The sequence below is a fragment of the Thrips palmi genome, unplaced genomic scaffold, assembly GCF_012932325.1.
Source record: "Thrips palmi isolate BJ-2018 unplaced genomic scaffold, TpBJ-2018v1 HiC_scaffold_1, whole genome shotgun sequence".
Taxonomy (NCBI): domain Eukaryota; kingdom Metazoa; phylum Arthropoda; class Insecta; order Thysanoptera; family Thripidae; genus Thrips; species Thrips palmi.
The window spans coordinates 4,835,411-4,852,950 of record NW_023144620.1 but is presented as its reverse complement, the minus strand read 5'-3'; the positions used below and the strand labels follow the sequence as shown (position 1 = coordinate 4,852,950).

The window sequence follows — 17,540 nt, the reverse complement described above, 5'->3', positions numbered from 1 at the left end:
GTTTTCGTTTGTTGTTGTTTTTTGGACGAGTTGGCCTTTGACAATTTCGGATTCGACCATTTTTTTTCACGTCGCCGGCTTCGCCCAGGCACTGCTGGGTGATGGCTAATGGCTGCAATGCGCCGTTATTGGTCTTCCAATTACCGCCTCCACCAATCGGGTGGGTGCTTGGCGCGGCTTGGCGCGGCGTCCCGGTTTCTCCTTGCGTATTTCATCCCCGGCAGTAAAGCGGGCCGAGAGGGGTTCGCGACGTCGTCGTCGCTATCCGCACGGCCAGGCGCCACTGTAAGGACCCCGCCGCTTTCCTACCCGCGTGAAAACGCGCGCACGATGCGTAAAACAACGCCGGGGCGCCCCGGGGGAGTCGGTGCGCCGCGGTGGTTTAGCGACGCCCCCTCGCCTCCCGGCTGATTTAAGGGGATTATCGATGCGCCCCCGGAGACTCGACCCCCGACCCCCCGGCGCGTGATCCGCTTCCGCCCCGCCTGCAGGCTGTCTCTCTCGCACCCGCGCGGGCACCGGGACGCCCCGTGAGTGCGAGAGAGAGAGAGAAAGAGGTGGCGCGACGAATCGAAGCCACTTTGCGGGGCCCGGCCGACGGCCTGGCCGAGGGCCTGGCCTGCCGAGCCGATGCCTGCACGTCGCCGATGCCGCGCTCCGCGATGTATGCCAAAGCAATCGGATCGGTGGAGCGCAGCGCGGCGCCACTCCGGCGGTGCTGCCACTCCCCGCAACGCGGCAACGCACCGCCAGACCGCACCGCACCGCACCGCACCGCACGCCACGACATCCAGTATGCAGGCAGTGTTTTTCGCGGAAATGGGTTGCCCTGTGTCTACACTGCAGGCGTGCCTCTCGAGGCGTGCGGACTGGAGTGGCAGCCAGTGGCAGCCGATGGCAGTCCTGCCGGCGCGGCGGGGTGGTCTCGTGCAAGCGAGCCTCGCGACGTCCCGCCGTCTCGCCGTCTCGCTCCGACGCGCCGCGCTAACGCCCCTAATGCGCCGAGCTGTGCTTCCGATCACGCTGCGTGTGTGTCCGCGTGTCCGTGTGCGCGAGCGCGCCTGTGTGTTCCCCTCACACCTGGACGCCGTCCCAGTAGTCCCATTCCGAACGGGGCTTCGTCGCGGTGTCTCTCTCGCACGCACGGGGCGTTCCCGCGACAGCGACACAGTCTGACGAAAGCGCCGTTCGGAGGCCTGCGGGGAGTCTCTACAGTGTGCGAACGAGAACGGTCGCTTTGTCGTCGCGGTGCCTCGCCGCGGCCTGGCCGACGCCGACATCCTCGTCATCGCGGTGATGCGATCCCGGACGGCGGCCTTGGACACGCCTCCTCGGCGGCGACCTCCTGTCAGGGGCGCTGCTTGGTGTGCGCCGGGCAGACGACGCGCGACACGCGGCGCGCCGCGGAGAAAGGCGGCCGCCACCACCACCTCGGCGACGACGACGGAGGACGGACTGACGAGTAGGGGGTCCCCGCGTCCCAGTCCAGAGGGCCTCTCTCGGGCCCCTCTCTTTGTGCGGACTAGAAAATTTCACTTCCGGAATGACCACTCGCCGACAGATTAGTTATATCACACGCGCTAACACACATACATACACACACGCGCGCGCGCGCGGGGGCCATTCGCGTGGAAAAAATGGAAATGGGGGCTGGTGGCCGCTCCAGCCGTGTCATTTGGTCACGTCGCGTAAGCCATGGCGGTGGGCAGTGTCAGGCTGTGGTGCTGCGGCGAGGCAGCCAGACCCGCGGTGCATTCGACACTGCCTACTGCACTGCGTGCCACTGCGTGCCACGCACCTTCCTGGTCGGTCCATCCTGGGCCACGGCATGGCCACAGCCAGGGCGCTGCAACATTCCGCCGCTCACCCTGCTGCCTGCTATCGTGGCTATCGTGTTCGGTGGTTCGGATCAACGCGAGCAGAGTCGCTGATGTTCCCGGCCGGGTCCTGCCGTCAAAGTGATGTCCTGGCGGCCTGGCTCCGGGTGCATCCATCAAGTGTTGCAGGCTCTCCGGCGCGGAACTGGCGCGGAGGCAACCCCATGGCTCGGGGGCGGCCGGCCTAACCTAACCTAGATAGAGCACTCGAAACTGGTGGCGGAGCGGGACACTTTTCACCGCCGGAGTGGAGAAAGTCAAACTAACCGAGGGCGGACGGGGGACCGCCGGGCCGTGGGCCGGGCAGTTTGCAGTGGGGTTTGCAGAGGTCACAAACGAGTCGCCAGTCACCGATGGCGGATATGCCTACCGGGCCAGGCCAGGCTGTTCCACCTGATCGGGTGTCTAAAATATGAAATCGGCCGCTCGAGTGGCCGGGCCAGGCCGGGCCAGGCCGAGCGCGAGCACACTAAATATTAATTACGCAATGAATCGTGCATGAAGGCGTGGTCGGTGTTTGTGGAGGCCGAGAAATCGAAAGAAACAGAAGCAAAGTGTCTGTGATGGCGTGTCCAAAATGCCCTGTTGACAAGGAGATAACTTGCGCGGTCGGTTCGCTAGACAGGGAAAACGGAGAGGAATGGTTCGGTTCACTTATCGGTTTAGGATTTGACAGTGGCTGGCCCCCACAGGCATTGCGAGTCCTTTGCATTGAACCCAGAGAGCCCGACGGTAAACGCTAACAGACTCTCAGACACACGGACACAGACGCATCGTGCGCAAGGCGTTCTGGATTCCCACGGTGGTCGTGGCTGGCTGGCGGAGGCCCAGCCTCGCTCCGCAGCGCCGCGTGGGTAGGCAGCCCATCGTGCGTCGCTGCAGCCTCGCTGCCCGGCTGCCTCGCTCCACGGCGCAGTGCCTGCCCTTTCGTGCGTTTTTGGCTGGTTTTGAGCCAACCAACTTTCTGGAAATGTGAATGCATGTCCCAATTGATTCTCAAATCCCCGATTAAAGTGTCACTGGCGGCGTTATCATAAGTGTCGTCGGTCGTCGGAATAACAGTAGGAAATCTCCAAACTCGAAAAACAGTAGTGGCATCAATTTTTTTTATTAAAACATGTCTTACAAACACAAAATAATAATATTAACAACAATAACAACAACAAAATTGTACAGTTTTGGTGCATTATTTTAATTCAGATTCGCTACGCATTCATTCAATAAATAAATAACAAATTAAAAGCTAAGTCTACCGCTGCGTTCGAACGTCGCTTTCTTGCGGCGATCCGGTTAAAAAAAATAAGTGGAACATAACTACGAGGCTTCCGATTTGCCTATCGGGGCGACAGACAGTTCCGCGGGCAAGAAGACGGGGCGGCAAGTGGCACCCGCCTCAGTCTCCTTAATAATAGCTTTCACACGCCCATTTCACACCTCCTTGGCAGGGTAGGCCCTGCTACTTACGTTACGTCACTTATGGCCTGCACGCACCGCGAGGCGCGAGGCAGAACTAACCGACATCAGGTCACGTTAGCGAGCGGGACAAAGGCAAGATAAAGACAGCGAAACAAGAAGGCGAGGTAAAAATGACTAAGTTGCATGGCTCGGCGTGGCGTCAAGTTGACACGGCATTGGCACGAACGTTCCGTTCCCCGGTGTGTTCCTTTGGCATCTCAAAAGTCCCCGCAGCCGCCCTGGACGTTGCTGATCATGGCCCCGCCGAAGACCCTGACGGGCGTGGCGGTCCAGGCGATGACGGCCTCGGCCTGGTCGTCGGCGGCCAGGCGCTCGCCGCACGCCGCGTACAGGCGCTGTATCCGGGGCGGCGCGACGCGCGAGTAGTCCTTGGCCGGGCTGTACCGTCCGGGGCCGGGCCAGCCCTGGCGCAGCCTGTACTGGCGTTTGGGCCTCGACGTCGGCGACGCCTCCCCGGACCGGCGGCGCAGGGGCGACTTCGGCGTGCGCCTCCACAGGCTGGCGTCGGCGTCGTCCTCGCCGGGCCGCGTCCACAGCAGCTGGTGCTTGAGGTCCTCGTCGAAGGCGTGCTCGGCGGGGTGCTCGGGCGCCGCGGCGCGCGGCGTGGCGGTGCGGAACAGGTGGAAGCCGAAGAGCTCGCCCTCGACGCCGTCGTCCAGGCCCTTGTCGAAGTCCGTGTACTCCTGGCCCACCACCACGTCGCCGCCCGCCGGCAGCGTCAGCCCGGCCACCTGCGCGCGGAACAAGGAAAACAAGTCAAACTGAGGCCCTGCTTCGCGGACCGCGGACTGGCCGATGGGGGTCATTCCGCTATTTTGCGTGGCCCGCGGCCCTTCCAGACTTTCCCCGCGATCTGCAGTCGCCCTCCGTAACCGATTAGTGCTGGACATTGTGGGGCGGCCGAACTCGTTCCCGTGGCCGCGGCCGCCGTTATGGCTCCGGTCCCCGCGGCCCGGCCGCCCAGCCCAGTCCGGCACGTGGGCGCCGAGGCCGCCGAGGACGCCGTCGATCTGATGGCAACGCCAACGCCGCATTCCAGTGCAGGGCATCGGCGAAAGAAACAGCGGAGCACTTTGACCACGCCGCTTTTTGAGCGGGCTGGCCCTGGCTGGCCGAGCCGGGCCACCGCGTGTGGCTGTAAATGAATGGACCGGCCGGCCGGCCAGTGAAAGTGAAGGTGAAGGCCCGGCGGTCCGGCGGTCCGGCAGCAGACGACGCGAGCCAGCCTAGCCGCCACGCGCCTTGCCCGCCGCCTTCCCCCACTCCCCACGCGCTTGTTTTGGCGCCGAGGTGTGAGGCACCAATTTCATGCAAATGAGGCGCGGATAATGGCTCTAATAGAGCAGGATGTGCTTTTCTCTCTCCGTCTAACTCCCAGCGTGGGGGTGCCTGTCTGTCTGGCCTCAAGGGTGTCGCGCTCGTTTTTGCCGTTTGTATATTTTTTCTCATCACGTCATGCGGCAGGATGTGAGACGGACCTTAGTCTGGTCACGAATTTCGACCGCTTTCATCTGTGTGTGTGAGTGAGCGTGTGAGTGTGTGGACCTGCCTGACCGCACGTGCGCGGTGAGGCAGGCCTCCCCAGCGAATAGCCAGCCTACTGCCTCCTTAAACTCTTGTGTTGCCGCATAAGTATATAGGCGAAAATTCCCACGAAAGGATTGCCAGCCTCAGCTTGCCTGGGGGACAACCCGAGCGCAAAGTTCAGCTACAGCCCACTAGGCAGGCTGAGGTTGGCAGCCCTACACTCACCTCGGGGCGCACGCCGGAGCGCCGCAGCTTGCCCTCGACGTAGAGGCGGTACTGGCCGGTCTGGCCGTCCCAGGACGCGCACAGGTGCAGCCAGCGTCGCTGCGCCGCCTCGGGCAGCGGCTCCACGAAGACGAGCCTCTCCTTGACGGCCAGGTGCAGGCGCGGCGGCAGCCGGGGGCCGGGGCCGTGCGGCTCCAGGGCGGGCGAGACCCAGGCGCGCGCCAGCCGCTCCCGCTCGTTCTCTGCGGACACAATGCAGGGCAAGACTCAGGACGCAGGCAGGCAAGCAAGGCACGCAACCGGGCGAGGAACGAAACTGGAGAGTCGGTAGTGGAGAAGGTGGCCGTTCTGCAGGCGCAGGTCCATCGCCTCGGTGACGTCTCGGCGACGCGGCGGAAGTGCTTCGTTCCGGTCGCCTAGCTTCAGCGACACTGTCGCTGCACTCGGCGCATGCAGTGCAGGTGCACTGTGCACCGCCTAGGCATCTCCTAGTGTCGCCGCGCTCCACTGGCACGGCGCGGCGGAGCAGCGGGCAGCCCATTGTCCGAGAAGCGCTCCCCGAGTAGGGCCGCTAATTTAGGTCATCCTTCGGCAGGCCTTTCAGCTCCGCGGCACAGCAATCACTCTATAGTCATAGACGGCGGCCCGCCGCAGTTGCTCAATTTACTCAGGCGTGCGTGAGTAAGTTTAATCCGCTGCCTTCCGGCCTTGCTGCTCGTTGTGGTGTCGGGACAAGCCTGGGGACACGTTTCGGGACAGGCTGTGGGCCGAGTGGAGCCGAGTGGAAAGCAGCCAGTCGGCATGCCGCCGGGCCGGGGTGCCGTTTGATGGCGGCGACACCGGCTTTTAGTGGCGGCGGCGGCGACGCGGCGACGGCACTCTCCGCGCGGTCCTCGCGACCACGCCGACGGCGACCCGCCGAAGGAGGAAGACCCAGTCCGAACCAGTGACTCATCCGGCCGTCTTAGCGCCTGCGACGCCGAGGGTAGGCTCTCCCGCGCGACAGGCGTGTGTCACGGCGGCCTACCTCGCCGGGCGCTCAGCCTCGCGCGTTGAAGCGGCCGATGCGGCGGCGGTCACGCGCGCCGCCGAGGGCCGCCGAGGCCGAGAAGTACGTAATGGCCGTAACGGCCGCCGCAGAACAACGCCGCCACTGGCACACTGGCAGCGAGGCGACGAGCTCCGAACCGCAATTAGTGCGGCGTGCTATTACGCGCCGGTCCAGCGGCTGGAGGCCCGGCCGGCTGTCTCTCTCGCACTCACGGGGCGTCCCGCGCGGGCCTGCGGGTGCGAGAGAGACAGCGAGCGACGAAGCCAGCGGGAGGCGCGTGCCGCAGCGCCCCGACCTCCCATCCCCGTGACGCAACAACGTCCCCGTCGAGGACTCGAACCATCTCGCAATCCCCAGAACGTCGGTTTTGATGCGTTGGCGCGGCGCGGCCACGAACATCCTTTCTCGCTCACGGAACGCAAAAGTACTTTTCGTGCCAAAAACAAAATATTTTGAGGGCGGAAAAAGACGGACGCCGGTGTTCGCCTGGTGGCTGCACTCACTGGAGTAAGAGAAGATGGGGTGGTTGTGCGTCAGGTTCCTGGAGCGCAGCCACACGCACGTAGTCAGCTCCGGCAGCTCGGGCACGGGCACGATGTAGCGCAGGAACTGCGGGCAAAACGAAACAAACACGGTTACCGTTACGCAACGGGATGCACTCGAACGTCCACGCGCTGAGCAGTGGCCGTTCTGTCGGACATCACCGAATAAAACAGTTCGATAGAAAATTAATTCATAAGCAAACAAACTGGAGACTCCACCCACGTGCAGCGTGCTTGAGCAGCTTGAGCCAAAACATAACTATGCGGATTCCGTGAGACAGGGTGGCTCTTAGGCTCTCGGTCGGAATAGCTTCGTTTGGCTTTCCCGCGCTTCTACTCTGGAAACACGGCGGGCGGGAGGCGAACGACACGAAACAGGGACGTGGAAGTAAGACAGGGCGGCCACCCGGAGGAGGTGAGGTAGTAAACAACGGCGCTGCTGACAGGCCCCGCCCCGCCCCGCCCCGCCCGGCATAGCAATGCGGACTGCGACCGTATCAGCATCAGCGCGGCGAAACAGACAACGGCGTGCGTTTGTTGCGTCGGCGTGGCACGCGCCAGGCTGGACGGATGGATTCCCTTCCGCGGATTCAGGCGGGCGATGCGGGCGATGCCATCAGGCCCCGGGGAAACGGTATGACGGCACGGCGGTGCTGCTGGCGCTGCCGCTGCTCAGGACGAACCGAACAACGCTCCGTTTGGAATGGAAGGCGGCGTACCGTACCCCGGCCGGCCGGGCCTGCCGCGGGTAGGGTCGCCGACGGTCCCCGACGTGCCTCCGCTCGGTTCGGCTGCTTTTATCTGTCCCGTTTATGTCTCCATCTCCGTCCTGCTCCGTCCTGCCCTGCCCTGCCCTTCCCACTTTCGCCGCGGGCTTGCCGACAACACGACGGGCTCCCTCTGAATCCAGATCAGTTTTCGGAGCCGCCGTGCCCCGCGCCCCGCCCGGTGCGTGGCGGCCTCCGCGGCGGGGTCATTTGGCGGCGGAAGGGGACGACCACGACCACGCCGTCGTGGACAACGACGTCGCCGAGCCGGTGGCCGGTGGCCGCTTCGCGACCGGTAATTGGTTCCGGCGCTCGTGATGGATTTCACAGATTGTTTTTAGCCGGGCGGCCGGCGGCCAGGTCGCGTGGAACGACGCGCTAACTGGCCGAGGGGAATGCCGCCATGAGCCGCCGCGATTGGCCGCGATCGGGGACCGCCCGGGACTCCGGACGCCCCGCCGCGCCGCCGCGCCGCGTCCAGCAGTCCAGTCGGATCGCCGTTTCCATTTCCAAGCTGCGTTCTGTCGCCGCGCGGGGTGAAGCTCGCTGCTGCTTCCACGAGGGTAGCACTCGGGAATCGATTTGAGAGTCCTCGGAATTTCACACCCGCGTGGACGGTCCTCGGAGAGCTACCCCTGCAGCCCACTGCGTGCCGCGTGCCTCGCGCTGCGCGTCGCTCCACACGGTTAGAAATATGACCGTAGAATTACCAGATTAAAATCCGTAGATTTGAAAAACGGAGCGATCCGTAAACTAGAAAAACGGAACTAAATACTACGGCACGAATCCGTAAAATTGGGTCCAAAGTCAGTCCTTTTGCGTCCACTCGAGTCCAACGTCAGTCTCAGTCCTGTCGCGTCCCCTCAGGTCCAGAAGCGGTCCAGTCCGGTCCGGTCCCGTCCCCTCGGGTCCCAAGGCGGTCCCGTCCGGTCCAGTCCCGTCCCCTCGAGTCCGAAGGCAGTCCCGTCCCGTCCAGTCCCGTCCTCTCGGGTCCTCATGGGTCCCGTCCGGTCCCGTCCGGTCCCGTTCCGTCCCCTCGAGTCCTCTCCGGTCCTCTTGGGTCCACTTAAGTCCAGGTCCACTTGGGTCCATTTGGGTCCATTTGGGTCCATTTGGGTCCATTTAGGTCCGGGTCCTCTTGGGTCCATTTGGGTCCATTTGGGTCCATTCGGGTCCATTCGGGTCCATTCGGGTCCATTCGGGTCCTATCGGGTCCTATCGGGTCCTCTTGCGTCCATTTGGGTCCATTTGGGTCCATATGGGTCCATTTGGGTCCATATGGGTCCTCTTGGGTCCATTCGGGTCCATGCGGGTCCATTCGGGTCCATTCGGGTCCATTCGAGTCCATTTGGGTCCGGGTCCTCTTGGGTCCATTCGGGTCCATTCGGGTCCATTCGGGTCCATTCGGGTCCATTCGGGTCCATTCGGGTCCATTCGGGTCCATTCGGGTCCTATCGGGTCTTATCAGGTCCTATCGGGTCCTATCAGGTCCTCTTGCGTCCATTTAGTTCCATTTGGGTCCATTTGGGTCATTTGGGTCCATTCGGGTCCATTCAGGTCCATTCGGGTCCATTCAGGTCCATTCGGGCCCTATCGGGTCCTATCGGCTCCTATCGGGTCCTCTGGCGTCCATTTGGGTCCATTTGAGTCCATTTGGGTCCCGGTCCTCTTGGGCCCATTTGGGTCCATTTGGGTCCATTCAGGTCCATTCGGGTCCATTCGGGTCCATTCAGGTCCTATCGGGTCCTATCGGGTCCTCGTGCGTCCATTTGGGTCCATTTGAGTCCATTTGGGTCCATTTGGGTCCGGGTCCTCTTGGGTCCATTTGGGTCCATTCGGGTCCATTTGGGTCCATTCGGGTCCATTTGGGTCCTATCGGGTCCTATCGGGTCCTATCGGGTCCTCTAGCGTCCATTTGGGTCCATTCGGGTCCTATCGGGTCCATTCGGGTCCATTTCAGTCCATTTGGGTCCATTTGGGTCCATATTGGTCTTTTTGTGGCCCAAGGGGTCCCTAGGGGACCGATGAGGACCCAAATGGCCCCAAGAGGGCCCAAATGGACCCAAATGGACGTTAATAGACCCAAATGGACCCAAGAGGACCCGATAGGACCCGATTGGACCCAAATGGACCCGAATGGACCCGAATGGACCCGAATGGACCCAAGAGGACCCGGACGCAAATGGTCCCAAATGGACCCAAATGGACGCAAATGGACCCATATGGACCCAAATGGACTTAAATGGACCCAAATGGACGCAAGAGGACCCGATAGGACCCGATAGGACCCAAATGGACCCGAATGGACCCGAATGGACCCGAATGGACCCAAATGGACCCAAATGGACCCAAGAGGACCCGGACCCAAAAGGACCCAAATGGACCCAAATGGACCTAAATAGACCCAAATGGACCCAAGAGGACCCGATAGGACCCGATTGGACCCAAATGGACCCAAATGGACCAAAATGGACCCGAATGGACCCAAGAGGACCCGGACCCAAATGGTCCCAAATGGACCCAAATGGACGCAAATGGACCCATATGGACCCAAATGGACGCAAGAGGACCCGATTGGACCCGATAGGACCCAAATGGACCCGAATGGCCCCGAATGGACCCAAATGGACCCAAATGGACCCAAAAAGACCCAGACCCAAATGGACCCAAATGGACCCAAATGGACCCAAATGGACCCAAATGGACGCAAGAGGACCCGATAGGACCCGATAGGACCTGAATGGACCCGAATGGACCCGAATGGACCCAAATGGACCTAAGAGGACCCGGACCCAAATGGACCCAAATGGACCCAAATGGACCCAAATGGACGCAAGAGGAGCCGATAGGACCCGATAGGACCTGAATGGACCCGAATGGACCCGAATGGACCCAAATGGACCCAAGAGGACCCGGACCCAAATGGACCCAAATGGACCCATATGGACCCATATGGACCCAAATGGACCCAAATGGACCCAAATGGACCCAAGTGGACCTGGACTTAAGAGGACCCAAGAGGACCGAAGAGGACTCGAGGGGACGGAACGGGACCGGACGGGACCCATGAGGACCTGTAGAGGACGGGACTGGACGGGACGGGACTGCCTTCGGACTTGAGGGGACGGGACTGGACGGGACGGGACTGCCTTCGGACTCGAGGGGACGGGACTGGACCGGACGGGACCGCCTTGGGACCCGAGGGGACGGGACCGGACCGGACTGGACCGCTTCTGGACCTGAGGGGACGCGACAGGACTGAGACTGACGTTGGACTCGCGTGGACGCAAAAGGACTGACTTTGGACCCAATTTTACGGATTCGTGCCGTAGTATTTAGTTCCGTTTTTCTAGTTTACGGATCGCTCCGTTTTTCAAATCTACGGATTTTAATCTGGTAATTCTACGGTCATATTTCTAACCGTGCAGGCGGAAGCATTTGCATACTCGCTGACGCCGGCCTTATCTCGGCCGGCCGGCTGGACGTGCAGGTGCTGGTGTCCGGGTCGGAGGTCGCGGTGGCGCGTCGCGCCGGCTAAAAGCAAGGCTGAAAGCGGCAGCAGCGTGTCCCTGGCCGTACAAAGTAGCGCCGATTCGATTCCGCGAGGCGTTTGAGCAGGCCAAGTCAGGGCCGCTCCGAGCTTCCCCGCTCTCCGGACTGCGGACGCGCGACGCGCGGCGACGAGGCCTCCTTTCACGCGGACGGCGTCCGGACGGCGCGACACTTCACGCGGGGCTGCTCGGGGCGTTGCGGCTGACTGCTTGCTTGAACCACGGGGTTGCTGGTTTGTCCACAAACAGGGGCCGAGTGGGTGGTGTGGGTGGTCATGCCAGGGCGCTTGGGCGCTTCGCCTCGGCCCAAATCTTTCTCCCTCCCTCTCTCTCTGGCACGTGCCCAAGCCCTGGTTCCGTTGGCATTTAGTCAGTCTTTTTCGCGCTGCCCTTTTTCGGACTCGCGGGCTCGCGCATGCCGAATGAGGGCGAGAGGGAAGTCAAGTCCACAGTCCGCGGCGCGGACCGCGGCGAGGTTTCACTTTAGGGAGCGCAACCGCGCCGTGCCGCGCCGTGCCGCGCCGTGCCGCGCCGTGCGTCGATGGCGGTAAAAAAATATGTGTCGCGTTGCGGTTCCTCTCACTTCCGTGGGGGGCTCGACCGGCCGAATTGGTGGCGTCACACACACACAAACACGGGCGCGCGCGCAGCCCCGTCAGTCACACGACAGGCCCCCGGGACCGTCACCAAGCCTCCGGGGCTCCGGGCGCTGGGCCAATGAGCCACGCCAATGAGCCACACCCCCGGACCCTGGCCCCTGGCCGTCCGCACTGGAACTGGCCGCTGGAGCCGCTGGACTCGCTGTGCTCGCGGGGCCCTGGACCACATATCACGGGGACCGACATCATTTCTCCAGCGACGGCTAGACTCTGGAATTGCCGGTCTACTCCGCGGCGCGGCGTGCGTAGTGTGGAGCGGCCCGTCCCGGTGGGTGTGTCCCGGCGTCCAGGCCAGACAGCCGGGCAGGCCGAGTCAAGCGCTAGGCCTCGCTGCGTAATGGTGGTAATGGTGAGCCGGTGAGCGGTATTGTGCCTGCTCGGCGCGTGCCGCGTGCCTCCAGCGTCGGCGTCTTATCGCGATCCGCCACGTGCCGCGCGGGCTGGGCAGGGCACGGCGGGCTCAACGGCCGGCAACAGACCCCACCAGGGAGGGGAAGGGGAGGCGGGGGGTCGCCGTGCCGGTGCCGCGGTGCCGCGACAAGTGTTGCGCGCGCCAAGAACGCGGCCGGGCCTGGCCGGGCCGCGCGCCGCACGGGGAAGTGGTGCGGTTCCTACCGGACATGAGACTGCCATCGGTTTCCCGCGCGTTCTCCGCTGCCCTGCCGCCGACTCGATTTGCTTTGCTGACAATGGCACGGGTGACACCCACGCCACACCACTGTTACGCCCTGCCGCGGTCCCGCACAATGCTGGCTCCGAACCACCAACTGGGTTGAAAAGGAGATGTCCCCCCGTGCCCGGGACCCGTCGTGGACGGCTGGACTAGAGTCGCCAAGTTTGTTTCTGGTCGGTTCCTGCCCCTGGTGCACTGCGGAGTTTGGTTTATTAACGGACTTCTAATGAAGCCCACTGGCCGCCCACTGCCCGGCCCGGGGCATTCGACCCCCAACCCCCTCCCGCCGGCCCCAACCGCCCTGCCACCCTTGCGGCCACGTTTGGTCGTCCTCAAACTATGGGTTTGTTTCTGCTCCCCTAACCGCCGCCCTGTGCACCTGACAGGACGTGGTCTGAGGCTAATGTGCCGGGGGGTTCTCCAACAACGCTCACCTGGATGTAGCCGATCTGCGTGAGGAGGACCTTGTGCATGGGCGGGCGCACGCTGCCGAGGCCGGCGCGCACGCGCTGCAGCGCGGCCAGCAGCGCGTCGTCCTTGTCGTCGTGAAGGGGCGACGGCGCGTCGTAGACCGTGTCGTAGACCGAGTCGTAGACGGCCACCCTCCGCGTCCGCGTGGCCGTCGTGTTGCCGCTGCGGCGCTGCGCCTCCAACGGCGTCCAGGCGGCGTCGCTGCCGTCCGTCAGCAGGACGACGACGGCGAGGGCGGCGAGCAGCGCGACGGGGCGCAGGGCCGGACCCATGCCGGCATGGGGAGGAGCGTGGCGAGGAGGGCGACGACGTGCACCTGAGCGCGCGGCACGCGGCGGGCAGCACCGGCGACGAGCTACGCGACTTGTTCCTCGGCTCTGCCCAAAGGCTCTGCCTCGCTCTGCCTCTGCCGGCGCCAGGCCGCGGAACCCCACGCCGCGCCGCCACGCCGGCCGCCCCGGCTCGGCCGCCTGCCCCTCCGTGGGCAAGGCCCGCGAGGCCTGGCTTCGGCCGCGCCGCCACGGCACCGCGGACGCAGCGCACAGTGGAGTGGCGCTTGACCGACACCCGCACGCTCATTACCAAGAGTCGTTACGCCGCTCTCTGTCGCACTCGTGGGAGCAGTGCGAGAGAGACAGAGCGACGGAACCGCCTCGCGAAGCTCGTCTCCGCAGTCTCCGCAGTCTGCTCATTCGTTTTTGTTGCTTTTCGTGTTGCAGGCCAGCAAGGCGAGTGGCGTGCCGCCCCAGCCCTACTACATGACGCACTCCTTCCCCCCGGGCGGCCCACCGGGCGCGGGCCCCGGCGCGTCCGCCACCTTGCCCCGCGGCGGCTCCATGCTGCGCGCCTACTCGCCCGCCCCCAAGAACATCCCGCCCTCTGGTGAGTAAAGTTAGCTCATATGTTGAATATCATTTCACTCTTGGTACCAGCAATGAAATGTTCGGTGGTCGGCTGGTCGGTGCACGCATCACGCCACCCAGCTGTGACGCAGTGTGACATTTAGACATGGTATTTTTGATAGCTAAAGACTTGTTGTTTCCCTGTTTCGTGTTCAGCGCTCCCAATGAAAAGCGTTCTCGCTCCCCCCGCCCCGCCCCGCTCCTACCTCCCCCCCAACAGCCCCGTCTCCCCCATGGTGTCCCCCATGGTCTCCCCCATGGTGTCCCCCATGGTCTCCCCGTACGCCGGCCCCGCCCCCCCGGCCCGGCCCCGGCCACCGCGACCGCCCCACCGGAAGTACTTCCCTCCGTATTTCTCGCCCTTCTCGCCCAGCGAGGCCAAGGGTGCTTCCGGCTCGCTGGCCTCGCCCTCGCCCACTCCGTCTCAAGGTTGGTGGTCCGAGGGCGCGGAGAGGAAAGGAATGCTCCTGGAATGCTGGCATCGTGATTCTCATCTGCTTGCTCTGGTTCATGTTCATGTCGTTGTTGTTGTTATTGTTGTTAGTATGGTACGACTTTAAGGTGTCGAGAGAACCAAGGGTACAGAGCGCTGGTAGAATACTGTTGGATGCCTTTTTGCTTCGCCTTTTCATTCCAAAGGGTGTGCCACCCGCGCGGCCAGAGAAATAGGCAACACCCGGTACAGGGGTGTCGGAAAGGTTGCTATGCAACTTGCATACCGACACCCTCACTGTAGGCCAGCCGCGACGCCCTGCGCTAAAACGTGTTGCGGGTGTTTCGTGGGCAACGGCAACAATCACCTGAGGCTAAGGCCTCACTAAAGATTAGAAGGTCTACTCAGAATCCGAAATGCCCATCGCTAAGTCGCTAGCGTCTGCCTGGGTTCAATACAAAATCAGGCATTCAAGTAAGTTACGTCGCAAGATGGGTGCGATGTACTTAAAAGCGCTCTGTACTCTACTTTTGTTGTTGGAGGTTTTTCCAGAGAATACTACCGTCTTGGATGGTTTTGAGTAAGCGCGTAGGCACACCCTTAACCTCACCACTACCCACTCCCACTACACAACACACCCTTCCCGCTACGCCCCCACCCCCTCTGTCTCTAATCACTTATTAATTAATGACAGTATTTGTTAAACCTTAATAACTTGAGCGACAGCGCGATGAATATCGGCATTACAACTTGCACTTACTAAAAATTGTGTCATACATTCAAGCAACTAAACTAAATACAGGCACTTAATGTTTTGGTGTCACAGTCACTAGGCACAACGCAATTTATACTCAGTGGTTACATGTTGACTTTAATGCTGTAGCTAACATGTCTGTATAATGCATGTTTTTATCTGTTACATGTAACTGCCAAAATTTTCAGTTAGGTTGTAGGAATGAGTTGATAAAACCAAACTGGAACAAAAACTAACAACTTTGTTTTATCCGTTGCTGTACAGACCGAATCCATGCAGAAAGTGGTTACATGAGCTCACCTGAACGAGGAGGTCCTCGGGCTTACCCATCTCCAGCATACCCATCTTCAGCTGCTGTGCCTTACGAAGAAGGCTACTATGGGCAGTATGGCACTCGCTCTGGTTCCATCACTCCTGTCATTGATGAAGAAGCAAGGTAAGCACTCTCCTCTTTTTTCTTTGTCTTTTGCATAATCATTGATGTAAATAATGCCAGAATTGGTGTATCTTTAGCTGCCATATATGTGTGTACATGTGTGTACATGTGTGTGTATTTGTGCGCATAATTATGAGATCCCTTTATTTTCCCTACATGGTAAAAATGATTTCATTACCCAATGTACATGCTAAATTTATGATGAGTGACAAGAAGGCAGAGCAAAAATATTGTGACTGTTCAACCTCATTTTGGTCTATTTTGTATTACACTGCGACTACAGATTTTGTTTAATGATCTAACGGTCTTTGTTTCAATGTGGCTTCTTTATTCATCTGAGTTGTTCAACTTGTTTGCTGCTTGGCTCCTGCAAAGTCTGTGAATACTTTTACACAATTAACTTGCCTTTCTTTGAATGGATTGTGCTCACTCCAAGCTCTTGCTCGAAAAACAGTTCATCGAAAACCAGCCCTGTTTTTCCTTTAAAAAATGGAGAATTCTATCCCAAAAATACAGAAAGTTTTCATCCTTCCGATTCTAGTTCTGTCATGCTTCTTGCTAAACACATGTTTTGCACCCTGATCCTGATACTGACTTGCACCTGACACGCACTCCTAGTGACACGGAGCTGATGGATGAGCAGTATGCCCTTTATGGCGTCAAGCTACCTGGGCCTGGGTCTGGCCCGCGTGGGCCCCCTGCTGCTGCGAGGGCTCCTTTCCCAACCCCTGCTGGACCTCCTTACGACGTGACTCGGTACGACCACCACATTCACTTCCAAATCTGTATATTCTGCTTTTACTTGTTGGTTTTAACCAGGTCTTGTATCGCTTATTTCAATGATTGTGTGATTCTGAATTTTTTCAACTTCCCAAACTCTCTTTTGTGCATTTATTTGGTCTTAGCATGCTAATTTTGAGATTTATGTATGAAATAGTAGCCAATGAACTCGGAATTGTCAAGCATATGAGCCACGATAATTTACAAGAGACAAACCCTCAAAGGGAACAAGTTTGTAATGATTTGGTTTTATTCTGTTTAGCATAGGTTTTTCGCCTACTTTTCATTTGATTTAGAGGTCTACCTCTGAGTTCTTGTCTTTTAACAAAGTGCAATACCCTTCCTTTGTTTGCTCAGGATACGAGTTGAGAATATGGAACGCCAACTTGCCAACTTGACTGGTTTGGTTCAGAAGGCTTTGACACATGGGCCTACTCACCTTGCTGTGCCAGGATCTCAGGGATACCGTAATGGTAAGTTTTAATATTAGACTTAACCAATGGACAAATGCTTTTTTGTTGGTTTTTGGAGTTAGAAAACTACTTAAAACCATCAATTTAGAACTGTGGGTGTATGGAAAGAAAACTTAGTATGAATTAACGCCGTGAGTGGGATAATAGAAAATCAAGATTTAGAGTTCTTTCTTTTTGTAATAAGCATGAGAAAAACTTTCAGATGTTTCTCTATCTTTTTTTACCACAGCTAGTGTCCCTTAATTATTGCAGACCTAGTGACTGGTCTACTACTACCTCTACTGTTGGCTGTTGAAACTATTACTGCTTCTAAATTTTAAAGCAAGGCTGTCATATTAGGCTTTAAATATGTGGCAATGCTAATTTATTAACCCATTAGCACTCATGGTGTGCACTGGTTCACCGTTGAGAAAGATTATGTACATATTACCACTGCTACAGTTATGTTCAGTGCCTCAGTTTTCCTTACTTTAGGATGGCTATTGAAGGCATCTTTAAACAGTGAGATAAGCTTTAATTAGGATGTCCAAAGAATTTACTAGGTTGGGGGTAACCATGATGCCCCCTCATGTCTTTGGACATCCTAATTAAAGCTTATCTTTTGATAAAAGTTTTCTCTTAAGTGTAAGGCACCATGCAGCTGTTGAGCTGTCATGTTGAGCACTGGTGGGTTTATTTTTTTTCAATGCTAGTGTACAAGCTAAAATGACGAAAGAAACAGGAAAGTAGTGGTTGTAGGTCTTAGGTGGCATTTGCACTCAATATTTAGTGACAGTTAGGCTTGCTTTTACTAGCTCCTCAAAGTTATTTCATTACATTTATAGTCATAATTGATTTTAAATTACTGAGGATGCATTAATTCTGAAGTCTTTGACTGTAAAATATATTTTGATCATGGTATATATGTAGCTGTAGGTACTTGTAAATTCTTAGATTTTAACCT

At 59.2% G+C, this 17,540-nt stretch overlaps 1 protein-coding gene across 20 annotated transcripts in view; it reads left to right on the top strand.

Annotated features, from left to right (window-relative positions):
* The window catches only part of LOC117642323 (coiled-coil domain-containing protein AGAP005037), a 113,880-nt gene that overhangs the window by 80,910 nt on the left and 15,430 nt on the right, over window positions 1-17,540 (top strand). For 18 of the 20 annotated variants that reach the window (XM_034380468.1, XM_034380410.1, XM_034380543.1 and 15 more), the window contains 4 exons: window positions 13,539-13,701; window positions 15,173-15,344; window positions 15,963-16,100; window positions 16,482-16,597. In XM_034380468.1, coding sequence (XP_034236359.1) covers window positions 13,539-13,701; window positions 15,173-15,344; window positions 15,963-16,100; window positions 16,482-16,597 — 589 coding nt within the window. The remainder of the gene's footprint in view (window positions 1-13,538; window positions 13,702-15,172; window positions 15,345-15,962; window positions 16,101-16,481; window positions 16,598-17,540) is intronic. The other 2 variants (XM_034380551.1, XM_034380523.1) reach the window with 1 other exon arrangement.